The 16,306-nt window shown below is 35.6% G+C and overlaps 1 protein-coding gene across 1 annotated transcript in view; it reads right to left on the reverse strand.

Moving 5' to 3' along the window:
* kuz (zinc-dependent metalloprotease kuz) overlaps positions 1–16,306 on the reverse strand; it is a 354,332-nt gene that overhangs the window by 78,865 nt on the left and 259,161 nt on the right. Inside the window, exons 2-3 of the mRNA XM_089632405.1 lie at positions 15,914–16,125; positions 12,959–13,025 (exon numbers count right to left, since the gene is read on the reverse strand). Of these exons, the coding sequence (XP_089488531.1) occupies positions 12,959–13,025; positions 15,914–16,125 (279 nt within the window). The remainder of the gene's footprint in view (positions 1–12,958; positions 13,026–15,913; positions 16,126–16,306) is intronic.

Consider the following 16,306-nt stretch of genomic DNA (forward strand, 5'->3'; position numbering starts at 1 on the left):
ATTTTCAATGAAAATGGCAAGATTAGATACAACCGATCTTTTTTTCATAAAGCCATGTTGGTTCACGAGTATTACAGACTCGATGCAGTTATATAGTTGTTCATGAACAATTTTTTCAAAAATTTTACTAAAGATTGGTAATTTAGATATCGGTCGATAGTTCTGGACATCATTTTTAGCCCCAGACTTAAAAACAGGTGTGATGAGAGCACTCTTCCAACGATCAGGAAAGATACCTTCTTTCAATGAGGATTGAAAGAGCAATAATAGGGGCTTCGAGATTACCTTGCTACACATTTTGATAAAGAAAACCGGAATTGTATCACTACCCGCACCCAGTGAGCTAGAAATAGTATCGATTATTTTTTCTATTTTTTGTTTTGAAACTGATACCGAGGAGATATTAACTTGATTGTCAAAATGATAGTTGGAAGAGTGTACATCGGAAATAGTGTTGTAATTAAAGGTGGAGACGAAATGCTGTGAGAACAGGTTACATATTGCGAAAGGATTTTCAGCAGTCACTTCGCCCAGTTTCATAACATGAGGCAAACCAGAATTATTTCTTTTTCCTTTAACATAAGACCAAAAGTTTTTAGGGTCACGAGATATATTAAGTTCAGCGTTTTTTATAAATTGTTTAAGACATTCTCTAGACAATTTCTTTTGCCTTGATCGAAGGATACAGAATTCATGGTAGTCTAAAGGATTGGACCACCTTTTCCACATTTTAAACACTTTATATTTTTCCTTAGTCAGTTTTATTAGGGCTGGACTAAACCAATAGGGAAAAGAATTATTAATATGAACTTCCTTTGACGGGACGTTTAATCGAATGATTTCATATAAAATTGTATAAAAGCGGTCAATAGCAGTATTGGTTGATAGGTTTAAAAATTCTGCATCCCAATCAATACTACTAAGAACGTTATTTATTGTTTCATAGTTAGCTTTCCTAAAAAGATTGATTGTTCGTTTGTTGTCCACCATAGGAGTTTCCAGAGATATGTTAATGTCAACAAGAATGCTTTTATGATGTTTACATTCAGGGATGAGATACTGGTCAGTATTTGATACAATTACAGGGATCGAGCTAAAAACAAGGTCTAGGTATGTATGATTATTATTTGGAAAGGTGCAGTACTGTGATAGATCAGTAAATGAAAGGGTGTCAGATAGTTTGGAAATAATTTCAGATTTAGAGCCATTCGTAATTTGCATACTATTACCATTACTTAAAGACCAGTTAATTTGAGGTAAGTTGAAATCACCCGATATGACAAAATGATCATCGTGATGTAGTCCTCGAAGTTCACATAATTTATCCATGAATTCATTTATATTTTGTGAGTGATTGACTCCTGGAGGTATGTAAACACAGCATAAATGAATTTTTATGAAATTATTAATCGTAACAGTCACCCAGATGTCTTCAGCATTCGTGTTAAAATCCTTACGTTCATGAGCTATGAGGTGCTTCTTCAACGCAATCATTACTCCACCTCCTCTTTTTTGCTCATTGCGATCGCGCCTAAATACCAGGTAACGGTTGTCAAATAGCTCTTCACTAGCAATACTGTCTACAAGCCAAGTTTCAGTTATCATAATAATATCATAGTTGTTATTGGTAACATTAAAATAAAATCTATCAGTCTTAGAACGCAGTCCAGTCACATTTTGATAATATGCATTCAACATTTTAGTACATTTAGTTGGTAAAATATATAAAATATAAGACTGATAAAATAGTTGTAAGCATGTTCTAGTAAATTATAAATATTAGAGTGGTGTTGTAGTAACGCAAGCAGAGTAATTGTAGGATAATTTGGATTAAAGTTGGTAGTATTAAAAGAGTTAGTTGTTAATATTATACAAATAAAGAAAAACCAGTACAAAGGATGATATTTTAAAGTAGGAAAAAAGATAAGGTAGATAGGAAAAATAAATTGATAATAGCTTATAGTCACACGAGACGATGCTAAATCTAAGAAGATTATCAGCAAAAAACCTGAGTCACGTCAGATTCCAATGTCACCTGAATAATGGGACTAGTTTCATTTTTGCGTATAAATATTTTTCCGTATTTGATCCATCTGAATTTAAAGTTTTTATCCTTGCTTAAGTCTCTCACTGTCTTGAAGAGCGCACGGGTTGCAGCAGTCAGATGCTCGTTGACATAAATTTTGGAGTCCCCGGGAAGCTTCAAATCACTTGAGTTGAGACTGCCTTTCTTCCTTATAGCAGCAAGAAAGTTATCTCTACTGCGGCTGGCTGTGAACTTTACTACAATTGGACGAGTAAATTTAGGATTTTCTCTGGGTAATTCCTTGACCCTTGTACGAGAGATTCCATCAATATCATTTGGGAGAACATCAACACCTGCCTTGGCTCCTAGCAATTTTATGATATCTATTAAATTTTCATTTCTTTTTTCCGGTATGCCAATAATTTCCACGTTATTTTTTAATGAGGTTTGCTCAAGACGGTTTAATTTGGACAATACCAGATTATAATTAGTTTGAAGTTCATTGTTTTTGACTTCGAGGTTATTAATTTTGGAGTGACACTCTCTTAGCGCATCATTCATTGTTTTTAATTGCATAAACACTTTATTAATTTCTTCTTTAATTTCGTCCTTAAACAAAATTAGTAAATTACCAAAGTCTGGCTCTGAACCAGCCTCAGCAGCGGGGCTCTCTACGGCAACATTACGTTTTGACTTAGTACCCGCTTTAGTAGGTAGAACAGACATTATGAATAGGTACTGAACTGTCAAGGTTATGAAACATTGAATTGTAGCACTCTGTAGAGTCAACAAAATCGCACGATCACTTACGATGTACAATATACAAGTGGAATAATTAATTACGCAACAACTTTTTGTGGAATTGATCACTTTTATAAGCCCAAATAAACATTAAATTAACAACGATTTTACAGTCGACCACTTGGTTCAAGAGTATTGTTAAGAGTGTTTTGTGTGTTTTTTGTGTGTTTTGACATAATAATATTTAAACTGTTATTTTTGTTAATTTTTTATTAAACTCATACTAAGAACCTATTCTAGGATTATATTTCGGAATAATAAGAGAAGAAAAAAATAACCTTAAAACATTCACGTCAATAACAATGGCCGCTAAGTGAAAATTGATTTTAATTTTAACGATTTTTTTTATTTTTATAAAACAATGTAAAATATTTTTAATTTCCGTAAACTGAAATACTTACTTCTCATTATTATCGAACTTCAAACAATGTGTCTTTTAGTGCATATTAAGCGTTTGCCTATTTTCTGTAATACACGAGGGAATGATTGTATCCATCAAAGTGAAAAACTTTCAATACAATTTCCAAAAGTCGTCTGAAAATTGTGTCTGAAATTAAACGACGATGCAACAAATCTTAAAAATAGTATGAAAATCAGAAATTAATTAGGTATTCAGTCACACACTTTCCTTCTATATGTAATGGCACAAAGTTACAAAAAAGACGTTACAAAAACATGACTTCCGATTTTGAAAAGTAGATAGATTTTGAAAAGTAGATAGTAGATCACCTTCGATTATTCTATATCGCCCGGAACGCACGTCTTTTTTGTCGCGCTAAAATTTTGTTTCTGTTTCCTATTATCAGCGCTTGATAATTAACCGAAATGGGTGACAGTAACGAAATTTTGATTGGGCTTCACCTACTAACGAAAACGATTGAAAGTTTGAGTGACAAAATGTTGTTTTTTGAAAGGGAACAGAATTCCCTTAAAAATTTACTGACAACGTATGTCGGTAGTGTTAAAATGTGTACATGTACATGCAGTGTCTCTTCGTCGAACGCCGCAGGTCCGATCCCCCCGGACCCGCGCGTCTTGCCCGCCGCGCCTGCCGCCGCCGCACTAGCGGTCACTACTTTACTACGCTCGCCCCCCTCCGCCCCGCAGCTCCCAACGGGGCCCAGCGACGTACAGACAAACAGAGCGGCTAGCCCACCGCCTGCCACAACCCAAGCTGCCTTAGTCGGCTGCCCCAACGCTCGTAAGATTACCACGAGATCTGCTACAAAAAAGGGAAAATCGGAAGTAGACCCTCAACCTGCTACAACATATGCTTCAATGGCATCATCTGTTCCAGATCCATCGGTTCCGATGTTCGGCCCATCTAAACCGAAGTAGATGTCAACTCCCGTTGCCCAACCTACCGATACTATAACATCGAAGACTGCAGAAACCGATACGGCAGAATCCAAATCGGAAACAGAAGCCTATACCTCCACTTCGGCTAACCCCAATTGGCGCCGAGTCACGCATAGGAAAAAAAGACGACCAGTACTTCATGGTACCGCGACTGAGCATAAAGGCCTCATAGCCGTTGAAAGGCGCAAGTATATTCATGCCTGGCAATTCGATGTCAACACTACGGTCGAGGATATTGTAAATTTCCTTCTCAATATAAACAAAGAAATTGTTTACGATGTTGTCAAATTGACAGCCAAAGCTGACTACGCCTCTTTCCGGATTGGAGTCCCGGAATCGAAGCTTTCATTTTTTATGGACCCGAACATATGGCCAAATCATGTTGCATTTAATGAGTGGTTTTTTCGGAGAAACGTTGCAACCAATGATAAAACGAAACACTCTAAGAGTGAGAAGTAATTCTAACCTCTCTATCTATTACCAAAACGTTCGAGGGCTAAATACGAAATTGGCAGTATTTAAAAACAACCTATTTGCTCGAGATAGCTTAGATTTAATAGCAATCACTGAATCGTGGCTGAAACCAAGTGTGCATAATTCAGAGCTATTTCCAGAAAATTATGTTGTCTTTCGTCGTGACCGCCTCACACGAGCGGGGGGTGTCGTCCTGGCTGTTCGTGCTGATTCTGTAACCCATGCTGAGAGGATTTCTTCAATGGACCTCCCCGACACTGAATCCCTGTGGGTGAAGCTATCCTTGAAATCTTCAACTGTTTTCGTATGTGTGATATATGTGCCACCTCGTTCTTCAACTTCGTTATACTACAACATGTTCGAAAAAATAGAAAGTAATTATAATCTTCTCAGTGACAAAAATATCTTAATATTAGGTGATTTGAACCTCCCTTCCTGTAACTCCAATATTGTGAACATGTTTAACTATTTTAAATGTTTCTACGGTTTGCAAGAATATAACTTGATATGTAATGATTATAATAACACTCTGGACATAGTTTTATGTAATGCCAAGGATCTTATAAAGTGTGTTGAGAAATGTCATGACCCTATTACAAACGAGGACAAGCACCACCCTGCTTTGTCTATAAGTATTAGTGAAACTCACTCAGGTGTTGCAAATTCATGTCTAAACCCAAGTCCAATAGAAGTTCCCTCCTATCATGGAGCTAGAACCATAAACGCATGGAGATTCAACAAAGGAAATTTCCACTTATTATATGAATTGCTTTCTGAATGCTCATGGCAACCGGTCTGCCAAAGTTCAACAGATATAAATGCATTATGTACAAATTTTTACAATTCAATTTACAATATATTCGACAAGTGTATACCCATTTCCACACCTCGCACTACGGCACACAGAGTATATCCTAAGTGGTACACCAATAGTATTATTTCAAATATTAAAATTAAACATATTTTTCATAAGCGATGGAAAAAAACACGTCACAACTTGGACTATGCTAGTTTTTCAGCCTATCGCTCCATCGTAAAACATGAAATCAGTGAAGCTTTTAAAAATCATTTAACTTCAATGGAAGAAAAATTATCTATCGATCCCAAACAGTTTTGGAAGTACATTAAGGATCTAAAAAAATCCAACAACTCATTTAAGTCTATGATTCTTGACGGAGAGGAATTGACTACTGATGATAAAATCGCAAATAGTTTTGCGACCTTTTTTTCATCTGTTTACAAAAATGTCCAACCAACTCTCAATATTGACTCTACCCTTCACACTGTACAGATTGGGCCCTCATTCGACCTGGTCAGTATTTCAGAAAAAGATGTTAAGGAGGCACTCTCAAATTTAAAGAAACCTCACTCCATCGGTCCTGACAATATTCCAACATTTATACTAAAGGGTTGTTCCGACCTTTTAATACCACCATTATGTCATCTCTTCAATGTTTGCCTAAAAAACGGGATTCTCCCAGACATCTGGAGATTAACTAAAATAACCCCTATCTACAAGAAGGGAGATAAACGCGATATCCGGAATTATCGACCAGTTGCCGTTCTATGTTCCATCATGAAAATATTCGAGAAAATTCTACATAAATATATACTTAATCACGTTAATCCAATTCTTGATGACCGTCAATATGGTTTTAGACCCCAGATGTCAGTAACATCAAACCTCTTATGCATCTCAGATTTCTTATCACAAACTCTCGACAATCGGGGACAGGTGGATGTTGCTTATTTTGACCTGGAAAAAGCATTCGACAAGGTTGACATCGACATTCTTCTAAATAAGCTAGCTTCATTTGGTTTTTCCAAAAGACTACTCTGTTTTTTTGCTTCATATTTTCGAAATCGTAGACAGTTTGTTTATTATAAGGGTTCCAGTTCTTTGGAATTCACAGTTTTTTCTGGAGTTCCTCAGGGGTCTATCCTTGGACCACTTCTGTTTCTGATTTTTATCAACGATATTGGTTCAGTCATCACACATTCGCTGTATTTACTATTTGCAGATGACTTGAAACTATATCGTTCAATAAAAAACCATCTTGACTGTATTCTCCTTCAACGTGACATTGACTGCGTCTCAAACTGGGCCAAAATAAATGGCTTGAATTTCAGTACACCCAAGTGCAATATCGTCTCGTATACAAGATCAAAGAAACCGCATGTATTTGAATATACAATCAATGAAATTATTCTCCAACACCTAAATCAAATCAAAGATCTAGGAGTTATTTACGACAGCAAACTAACCTTTCACCAACACATCGATGATTTAATAAGCAGAGGATACAGGCTTCTCGGCTTCGTAATTAGAAACTCATATCCGTTTCGTAACACAAAAACACTGACGTTATTATATAACACACTAGTCCTAAGTGTACTTGAATCAAACTCGATCATCTGGGCTCCACATGAATTAACATACACTTTACGCATTGAAAGAGTCCATAAAATTTTTTTAAGGTTTTTATTCTCGCGGCTCTATGGACGTTACCCTTGGCTTTACCCATCGATTTATATATTAGGCATGACCAATTACCACTCCCTAGAGACACGTAGAGGTATTGCTTTGCTTAAATATTTTTTCCAACTAATAAACGGTCACTTATCTAATAATGAGATACTGGCCCAATTAAATTTTTTCGTACCAGAGTCTCACTCTCGAGGACGTCATCACAATCTTCTATATAGTAGAGCAAGCCGCACTAATTTATTAATGAACTCACCTGTGGGGAGAGCTACGTGCTTTTTGAATGCGGTAGATAAGAAATTAGATTTATTTTTTGTGTCCTATAGCGCATTTACGAGATTTTTGGCATTGCATATACACTGCATAAATGGTACAATTATAACGTCTTAGGCTTTATTACCTGTAATTGTTATAAATAAATGTACAAATTATATATATAAATAAATAAATAAATAAATAAATAACTTTTTTAACACATTTTTTTACGTGTTCGCCGTGTAATTTGGTGAACTGAGGAAGATAAATCTAATAATTTTCACAAAGTATCGTAATTTTGTTTTGTATGTACATACCGTGTGTATTAAATGTTACAAACACGACATAAATTTCGCTCAAACCAAGTCCAAGCGCCCCCGCCGTTATAAAGATACTCACTGACTGAAGTGAAGAGTCAAGATGGGGGAATAGTGTTCACAAGGAAGTGTTGCTATACCATAAAAATGATTTTACCAAGAAAAGTGTTTGTACTGGTTACGAGCCGCGTTACAAAACCGAACAAAAAATTGGAACTTTTTGTAGGACATAATAAAAATGTTTACATTTCTTTATATCATGCATTAAGCCGAATAACTCTTATTAAAATTAAATGTGTCATTATTTGCACTTCAAAAAATACAGTGTTTAATGGCTTGATTGTTTAAATAAAAAAATAGGAAGGTCGCATTCAGTGTATGCAAATTGTAACACGTATTTTACTAGAAACTATAAAATAATTCTTTAAATGTGTAATGAAGTTAAATAAATTTCTAAAATCTTGTTTTCATATTTACTAAATTAAATATATTTCTCAGATCTGTAATCATTTCAATAAAATAAGATACGCAATTAAAAAAAGTTCAATGGACAACGCTAAGTGGCGGGGTAAAAAAATGGCAATGTCGATAAAACATCTTAAGGGGGGGCTAGGGTTTTAAATTTTTTTTTGCGTTTTTTTTTTTTAATAAATGCTTAATATGTGAAGAATATTGTGTTCAAATTTCAAGTTGATTGGAGCAAAATTGACGAAGTTACGAGTATTTTTATACCTGTCGGATTTTAATCCCTACCCGACCATACGTATAAGCCGAGCAGAGCAGGAAGCTGAGAAACAAACTAAAGAAGGCAGGATTCGTCGTAGACAGGAGCAAAAAGGTGCTTTAGACATCATGGATGATAGCAACATCCTTTATGGACCTGGCATTGATGATTCAGTGTGAGGTAAGCCGATAAAATTTGCTTATAAACGTTTAATACCAGATTTTTTAGTGTTCAAAACTTTATAGCGTTTTTCCCACAACTCACGTTTTCAAAGTCGGTGACCGTCATAACTTCAAAACTACTGCACCGATCCTTTTGAAATTTTGAAAACTATTTCTGTACATAATTTACGAGGTAACGCTGGAGTTTTTTTCAAATTTGTTAATAATTATTATTTTAAAATAACAAATTAGCCGATTTTTTTCACTAAAAATAGCGTTTTTCCCTTCAAAGTGTTCCAAAAAAGTGAAAAATTAAAATTTCGAAAAACCCTCCCAGCGTTACCTGGGAAAAACTATTATCTAACGAATGAACTTTGATTTTTTGATTTCAGATGACCCAGCACCGAGTTATGAGGGGCACCGCCATTCTACTTTTTTTTGAGACACGTCCGAATAATTGCTGCCATTGCCGTGTTTTTTAATATTTCTCCGTGAAAATTTTATACAACATTCTTAAAATGTCATACTTTACTGTCCTATTAGATTTAATAAAGAAATTTTAACTGTGTTGTCACAAAAAAATGCCTTTTTTCGTACGAATTAACCCTAGCCCCCCCTTAAACCAGGTTCTAGGCCGGCTTTCCCACACTAACGTTGAACGGTCGTGTAAGAATCTAATAGTGAGATGGTTGGTGTGAAGGTTTGAGTGAATAATAATTGATGATCAAACCGAAGCTCCATTTAGAATTTTTGACATTAATCAAATTGACGCAGATTGGGATATTTGTTCCAGGATTAATTATTAAAGATGCTTTTTGAAGTTGTGTTAAAGTTGGTTCTAAAGAAATATGGGTACCCACGAAATCAGTAGACAGTTTAAATAAATTTAGTACAAAAACTTTTTTGTCATTTGTTTTTTTTTTTTTATTTTTTTATTTATTCTTTAATATATTTGTTAAACAATGGTATAGTATATTGTCCTCCACGCTAGGAGTTCACGTGTTCACTGTAACGAACATTTAGGAATATGACAAAACTTTTCTATGCATATGTTTTATCCAACAACCTCCAAAATATGAAAAGATTCAACAGTTTTTATTGAAAGTTCCGCAAATCGGTTTCGCGCGCTGCTTTCGAGTAGCTTATTTGAAATAAATCGCCACATTTCTGTTAGGGAGAGTTATAGAGAAAAATCCCCGAGCCTTTATCCTTCGAAAAGCTTTTAGTTTCAATATGCCCCATGAATATTCATCGTGTATATTCCGGCCAGCATTCAGCAGCGAGCGCAATCGTACACGTAGTCAGTCGGCGAGAGCCACTTAAACTTAAGACGACATAAGACTCTAATAATGGGGGTTTGCTAGACGCTCACATTTTAATTATTTGTGATGAACATATTACTAAAATCTTAAATGTTTCTAGTGGGATCTCTGCGGATGTAAGTTATTTATATTTAAGATTAATAAAAACCCGACATTACTATTAAAATATGTTATGTAAAACGGTTTGAAAATCTTATAAAACCACCAGATTTAGCACCAGATTTTATTTTTCTAAACAGCGAATTAATTAGAAAGTTCCCGAGGGATCCCTCTAGAAACATTTGAGATTTTAGTAAGACGTTCATCAGAAATAATTCAAAATACAAAAACCCCACGGAAACAATTTTCTAGGCCTGCCAGGGCAAAGTCGACCGTTGGTCCGTCCGTTAAGCCGGGCCGCGCGCCGAATATTGTTTGTATACGACTTCATTACTTATGTCGTTAAGATTTCCACTTTATTTTAGAGATTTGCTATGGCAAATTCAACGGCAGGTCTATCCAATACACCAGGACCGCGCGTTCCATATCTTTGTGCACCTCGTTAAGATTCTGGCAATATTTTAGGGTATTGTCTCGTCGAACGAACAGAAGCAATAGTAGAATGCATAGTTGAAAGCTTTAACAAGTATCAATGGGGAAATCGTGTGCATATTAAGTCACATATATGTTCTATGCAGGTGTCTAAAGAACTGGTATCTTAGTATATAACTTTGTTCTTATGATTATTTTAAAGAACTGCTTTATATTTCAAATGTTAACAATAACAAAATAGTATTTCTTCAATAATAGCAAAATCACTGTGATTTCATTTTAATTGAAAAAATTATTATGATTTAATGCTAGGAATTATTATTTTATACCTGACATTTGTTTCGTCCTACAAATGCTGTAGTAATTTGATTTAAAAAATAAAGCAGAAAAACCATATTGAAGAACTTTTTATTAAGCTTTGAAAACAAAGTAATTTTGGCTAACATAAATAGTATGACCCCTATATATCTTCAGTACTAAATTACGATTCAAATTATTAGTCATTGTCTCCAAAATAGTAAGAGGATAAGTCAAATCTACCCAGAAGTTAAGAATGATGTATTTCAATCCTAGTGAAAGTGTTTAATGGTGATAGCTGTATCGCTTTACAGTGGAAACAAAGCAAGTTATGATCCTTAAATTTTACAAATAGTATAGAGCCAAAGGGTTTAAGTGTGGGGAAACCGTAAACAGGTAAACTTATCGCAAAAGCGTATTCGTTTTTTCTAGCGTACACCCAAACAGTACTCCATTTATCGTTAAAGTCAAGTGTTCATAGCTTTGCTTAGAAGTTTATATTGCGATGGCCGTAAAACGTTCTGATAAGCGACTTATTTTCACGAATTTAGGAAACGGGAATAAGACTAAAAGTGGCAGCAGAACCCACCCTCGGGGCGAAGGGTCCAGCCCCCAGCAGTGTGAGCTGGGAAAAAAACAAAAATATTTTCTAATTAAAGCCCCTCCTTTTATACAGCGTTAAATATTAAAAACACAATTCATCTGGCCGTGAATCTTTACGAGAGAGTTATTGCGTTGAAAGAAAAACAAGAAGAGGGAAAGCTCGGGTAGGATAGGAACAAAATTTAAATGTTAGCGTGGGGCGAAACTCGATCCTGCAACGAGAACTTGCTGATTTTTCAGCTACTGGGTCAAGCTCACAAAATGGCTGCATTTTAAATCGCAATTTAAATATACCAACACTCCTCTCTTACCTAACAGCTATGAAAAGAGAAACGTACTACAACTTGATATCCTAGAACTAGATATATTTACTTGCAAAAATAAACTGTTTCAGATTAAATGCAGTAATACTGTTACATATATTTTTAATTGTTTTGTGGGATGTAATTCCATTGTAATATTATGAAATCGGTCGGATCTCAAGCAAACGTTATAGTGTTATATATATAATAATAATATTTCTGTTGTGTACGGTTCGAAGTAACTTAGAATATAAAGCACTGCGGCTTAGAAATTCGTGATCTGAATTATTGGTTCTCTATGGAAATCATAGAAGAGGAAATCTCTATGTCAAAACTCTGGGAATATATTTCAAAGGAACTTTTCTGTGTGCATAATTTACGATGTGCGTGCTTTAAAACAGTTTTTAACGAGTTATTTATACTATGCCGTAAGCTCGCACGGTTCCAGGGATCTCGGAGCATTTTACACGAGAAAAAACGCTATTTATTGCAACACGACCCTGCAAATTGTAAAACCTTTTCATTTGTGAATATATAAATATTTAAATTCCGTACAGTGATAATAGCTTATCAGGTTTGTCTATTTATTGTGGTGATTTATTTGTGTGTGGTTTAGCATATCGAATTTAAAGCCTGGAATAGTTAAAGTTAAACCTGAGAAAATACCAACAAATGATCATATATAAACTAAATACATACAAACACATATGTAAATAAAATAATTGATTAAAAACCCTTCTAGAGCACCCCTTTCCCCCTCCCCCATATGTTATCTATATAAACCGTAGACTAAGAATAATTTGTACCAGTCTGAAGATGGCTTTAACGAGCTGAAACTGGTTACGATCAATAAAATTAAAGTGGAAAAACGTTTCATATTTGTTTTATTATAATATATCAAATACATAAAATTTTTAGAGCAGATTTTTTTTTAATTAAGAAAACAATAAAAACCATAAAACGAACTGTTAGCAAAACACCTATTAAAAATCTTTATAAAATACGTGGGTATTAATTAAAAAGAAAAAAATCAGACTAAACAAACTGAATAATTATATCAGTGGAGAAAGTCAGTCAGGTCCTAAATTGCATCGTTTTACTAATTGCCACAAAAGCTTGAAAAGTACAAATGATAATACAAATCATTATCAGATTAGAGTAGAGAGTTGGTAAAACAACACGAACGAAGACAAACAAGATTTAAAACATCTTTCATCCGGCGTTCCGCAAGGAAGCGAGTTGTACCCCCTCGAGCTAGTGTTGTGGGGTGGTTTTTAATAAATAAAAGGCTGTTCACTCACCCAACAGCTCCCCGTGATATATGTGCGAGGTGTCCACATCCTGAATCTCTCCCGCGGGCCCCTCCACCTGCAATGAAAACCGCACATATTATATTATATGTGTTACATCCGGCATATATATGTAAAACCATGAAAGCTGGGATTTCTCACGTTTTACTCTTTCTCTCCCCAACCATGTGCTCGTGTACTGATATGACATATTTATAAAACACAAATCCCGCGGCAAGATTTATAACGTAAAACTGTTCTTGCTATTTTTATGCGCCCCTGATGCAGGTCCCCTTAATGCTGGAATATTTCATCTAGGTTTCTTGCGTGTCAGATGCAAATGGGGAAAATCTGGCTACGCACAAGTAATACTAAGGTTTAGGAATTCATTTCGAATATAGGTACTCGGTAAAAAACAGAAATGTGCAGTATTATTTCATGGTTTTCATAACGTGGTTTATGGGGTTCAAGTATTTGGTGCAGTTATAATAAATTACAGCCTATACCTTAACTCTCTTATGCCTAAGTTTAAAGTCATATTCAAGTTTTAAGGGCATGGTTCAATATTTTCATTAATATATATATATATATATATTAGCACCGTTCATCATCCGATAATGTTTGGATTATATCTATAGTGCTGTTTTCATGAGAAAATCACCTAAAGGGCGCTTTAAAGCCGCGGATTTCAAATATCTGAATCGTCACCTTTGATTGCAAAAGGTTCTGACTCCTTTTTTCAAAAATGACCTTTGAATGCAAAACCATTTCTTTTGCTCATTTCTATAACCAAAATAACTTTCAGAGCCATCTGTGTTGTATTTCCGTAGATGAATGACGAAGGTTCTAACATCACTTTGAATCTTTTATAATTGCAATTTTGTTTGTATCTGACATTTGGTTGTTTTTACGAGGCGCAGTGTAATTCGTCACTTTAGTTGGATAGGGTTCTAACTTCGCCTTACCATGTTCTGAGGTGTCAAAGTTTGAAAAGACGATTTCTCATAATATTCTATTTAACATTTTCTGATTTTGAGGTTCAATCTTGTGTAAAGTTTTTTAGTTTAATTAAATTTAATGAGAACCTGTATCCAATTAGGAAAATGTAGTTAGAAACTTATACAATGAATTATTATACCCTAGCTGAATTATTATGGTTATTTCTGTACGTTTAGTTAGGTTCTAAAATGATAAATATACTTTCTATTTTAATATTTTCCTTCAAAATATGTTAAACCAAAATACAATAAAATATAACATCACCTTCAAAATCAGAAATCGGTAAATAGTTTATGAGAAATCGTCTTTGCAAACATTAACACATCATATCTCAGAACAAGGTAAAGTGAAGTCAGAACCCTGTCCAACCAAAATGACGAAACTGGACTTCTTTGGAATACTGGGTTAGGGTCATCGCCGTCATTCGACGGCCGGCGTGGTCTAGTGGTATACGCTTTTGACTACAGATCCGAAGGTCGCGGGTTCGAACCCGGCGTGCGCAAATAAATTTTATTTGATTAATTTGTGTTATTTCACAATTAATTAATTAAAAATAATATATAGTATATTTGCGGCACGTTCCAGAGTGGAAGATACTCTCAGTATCGCCCTGGTGTAAGACCACCATTCAGAATTGAAACGTTGCTTGAAATGGCTTTAGCCGTGTTTGGTGACCAGATCTGAATAGCCAGGTACTTCCCCACCTTCCTCTTCCCCATCTCCCTCCCCTCCCCAATACCCTCAGCCTCACAACATACCCCAATTGGGGATGCCATAGTCTCACTGGCTCCAGACGGGAGCAGTTGGGACTCTTGTGCGGTAATACTGTTAAAAAAAAAAAAAAAAATCGCGGGAATACTCGAGAGAAAATTGATGACTATAAGATCATGATCACATCTCCTAACACTGCTATATTAATTCACCTATTTATCTGGAGGTAAATTTTCACAATCCCAAATCCTTCCACAGTTAAAGCAATCAATACGTTTTGTGTTAACAGTTCCATGTTTTTGGAGTTTTTGTTTATTCCCACAAAAAGCTGGGTTCAATGGCTGGCATAAATTGACATTTATCAAAAACCACACCTATGCAATACGATGCACATCTTCCATAGATTGTAGAGATTAGGTCCCTCTAGGGCCACGAGCGACATCTTTACATTTTTTAACGTCTCCCTAAAAATGTCTGTTTTTGACAAAAATTGCCATTCGGCAATAATCCACCTTTAATTACAACGGACATCTTCCATATCGGGATGTCCTCGTTGATCGTAGAAATATCTATCTGGTATTAAATACAGGGTTATCCAATAAGAGGTGTTATTTTGAATAGCCCGCTATTTCGGTAGATGTTACTTTTGAAGCTGTCATTTTTTTACATTTGACAAATAGAAACTACGCCATTAATAAAAATGGAACGATACACACTTCAACAACGCATTGAAATTATTAAAATTCACTTGAGTGAATCAAATGAAAATCATCTTGAGTGATGAGGCCCATTTCCACCTCGGTGGCTTCGTCAACAAGCAAAATTGTCGCGTCTGGGGCTCGGAAAACCCAAGAGTTATTGTTGAAAAGCCTCTCTATCCTCAACGTGTGACTGTTTGGTGCGGTTTATGGTGCGGCGGAGTCATTGGACCTTACTTTTTCGAAAATGAGGCTGGAGCAACAGTTACGGTGAATGGATTGCGCTATCGAGAAATGATTAATGATTTTTATAGCCGGAATCTGGACAACGTTTACTTCCAACAAGACGGCGCTACGTGCCACACAAGCAACGAAACCATTGATCTTTTACGATTGAATATCAAAATAACACCTCTTATTGGAAAACCCCGTATATCAAATTACATGTATATTTACATAAATACATTATTTTAATAAATTCTCACTAAAAATATCGATTGATTGGCAGAAATTCCCAGTTGGCAAATATCCTTTATACTAAAATAAAAATCATCCATACCTTGATGTCTTCGCTGAAAGTGGATATGTCCCTCTTGAGTCGCAGATGGAAGTGGTGTCCGTGCGCGCGAAATCGCACGTGCACGGGCGGCGTCAGCGGGGTGGCCTCGAGCGCAGAACGGCGAGCGCGCGTGTGAGCCTCGCGCACAGCCTGTGGCTCGTAGCGCAGCGGCTCATAGTGCGAGATGTACTCGCTAAGTCTTCGCCTCGAGACTGGAAAGAACAAAATTGCACATTAATTAACTGAAATAAAAATAAACGATAAAATTATATTGATATTTGGCGTAAAGAGGTTTCCGCGGCATCCTTCCTTTTCCTTTATGTTGCAGTAGATCGGGAGGCGGTCAAAACGGCAAATGCCGACCTACGCAAGAATAAATAATAAAAAGCGGTC

This window comes from Hesperophylax consimilis, chromosome 6, assembly GCF_061612785.1.
Source record: "Hesperophylax consimilis isolate HC1 chromosome 6, BYU_Hcon_1.0, whole genome shotgun sequence".
NCBI lineage: Eukaryota > Metazoa > Arthropoda > Insecta > Trichoptera > Limnephilidae > Hesperophylax > Hesperophylax consimilis.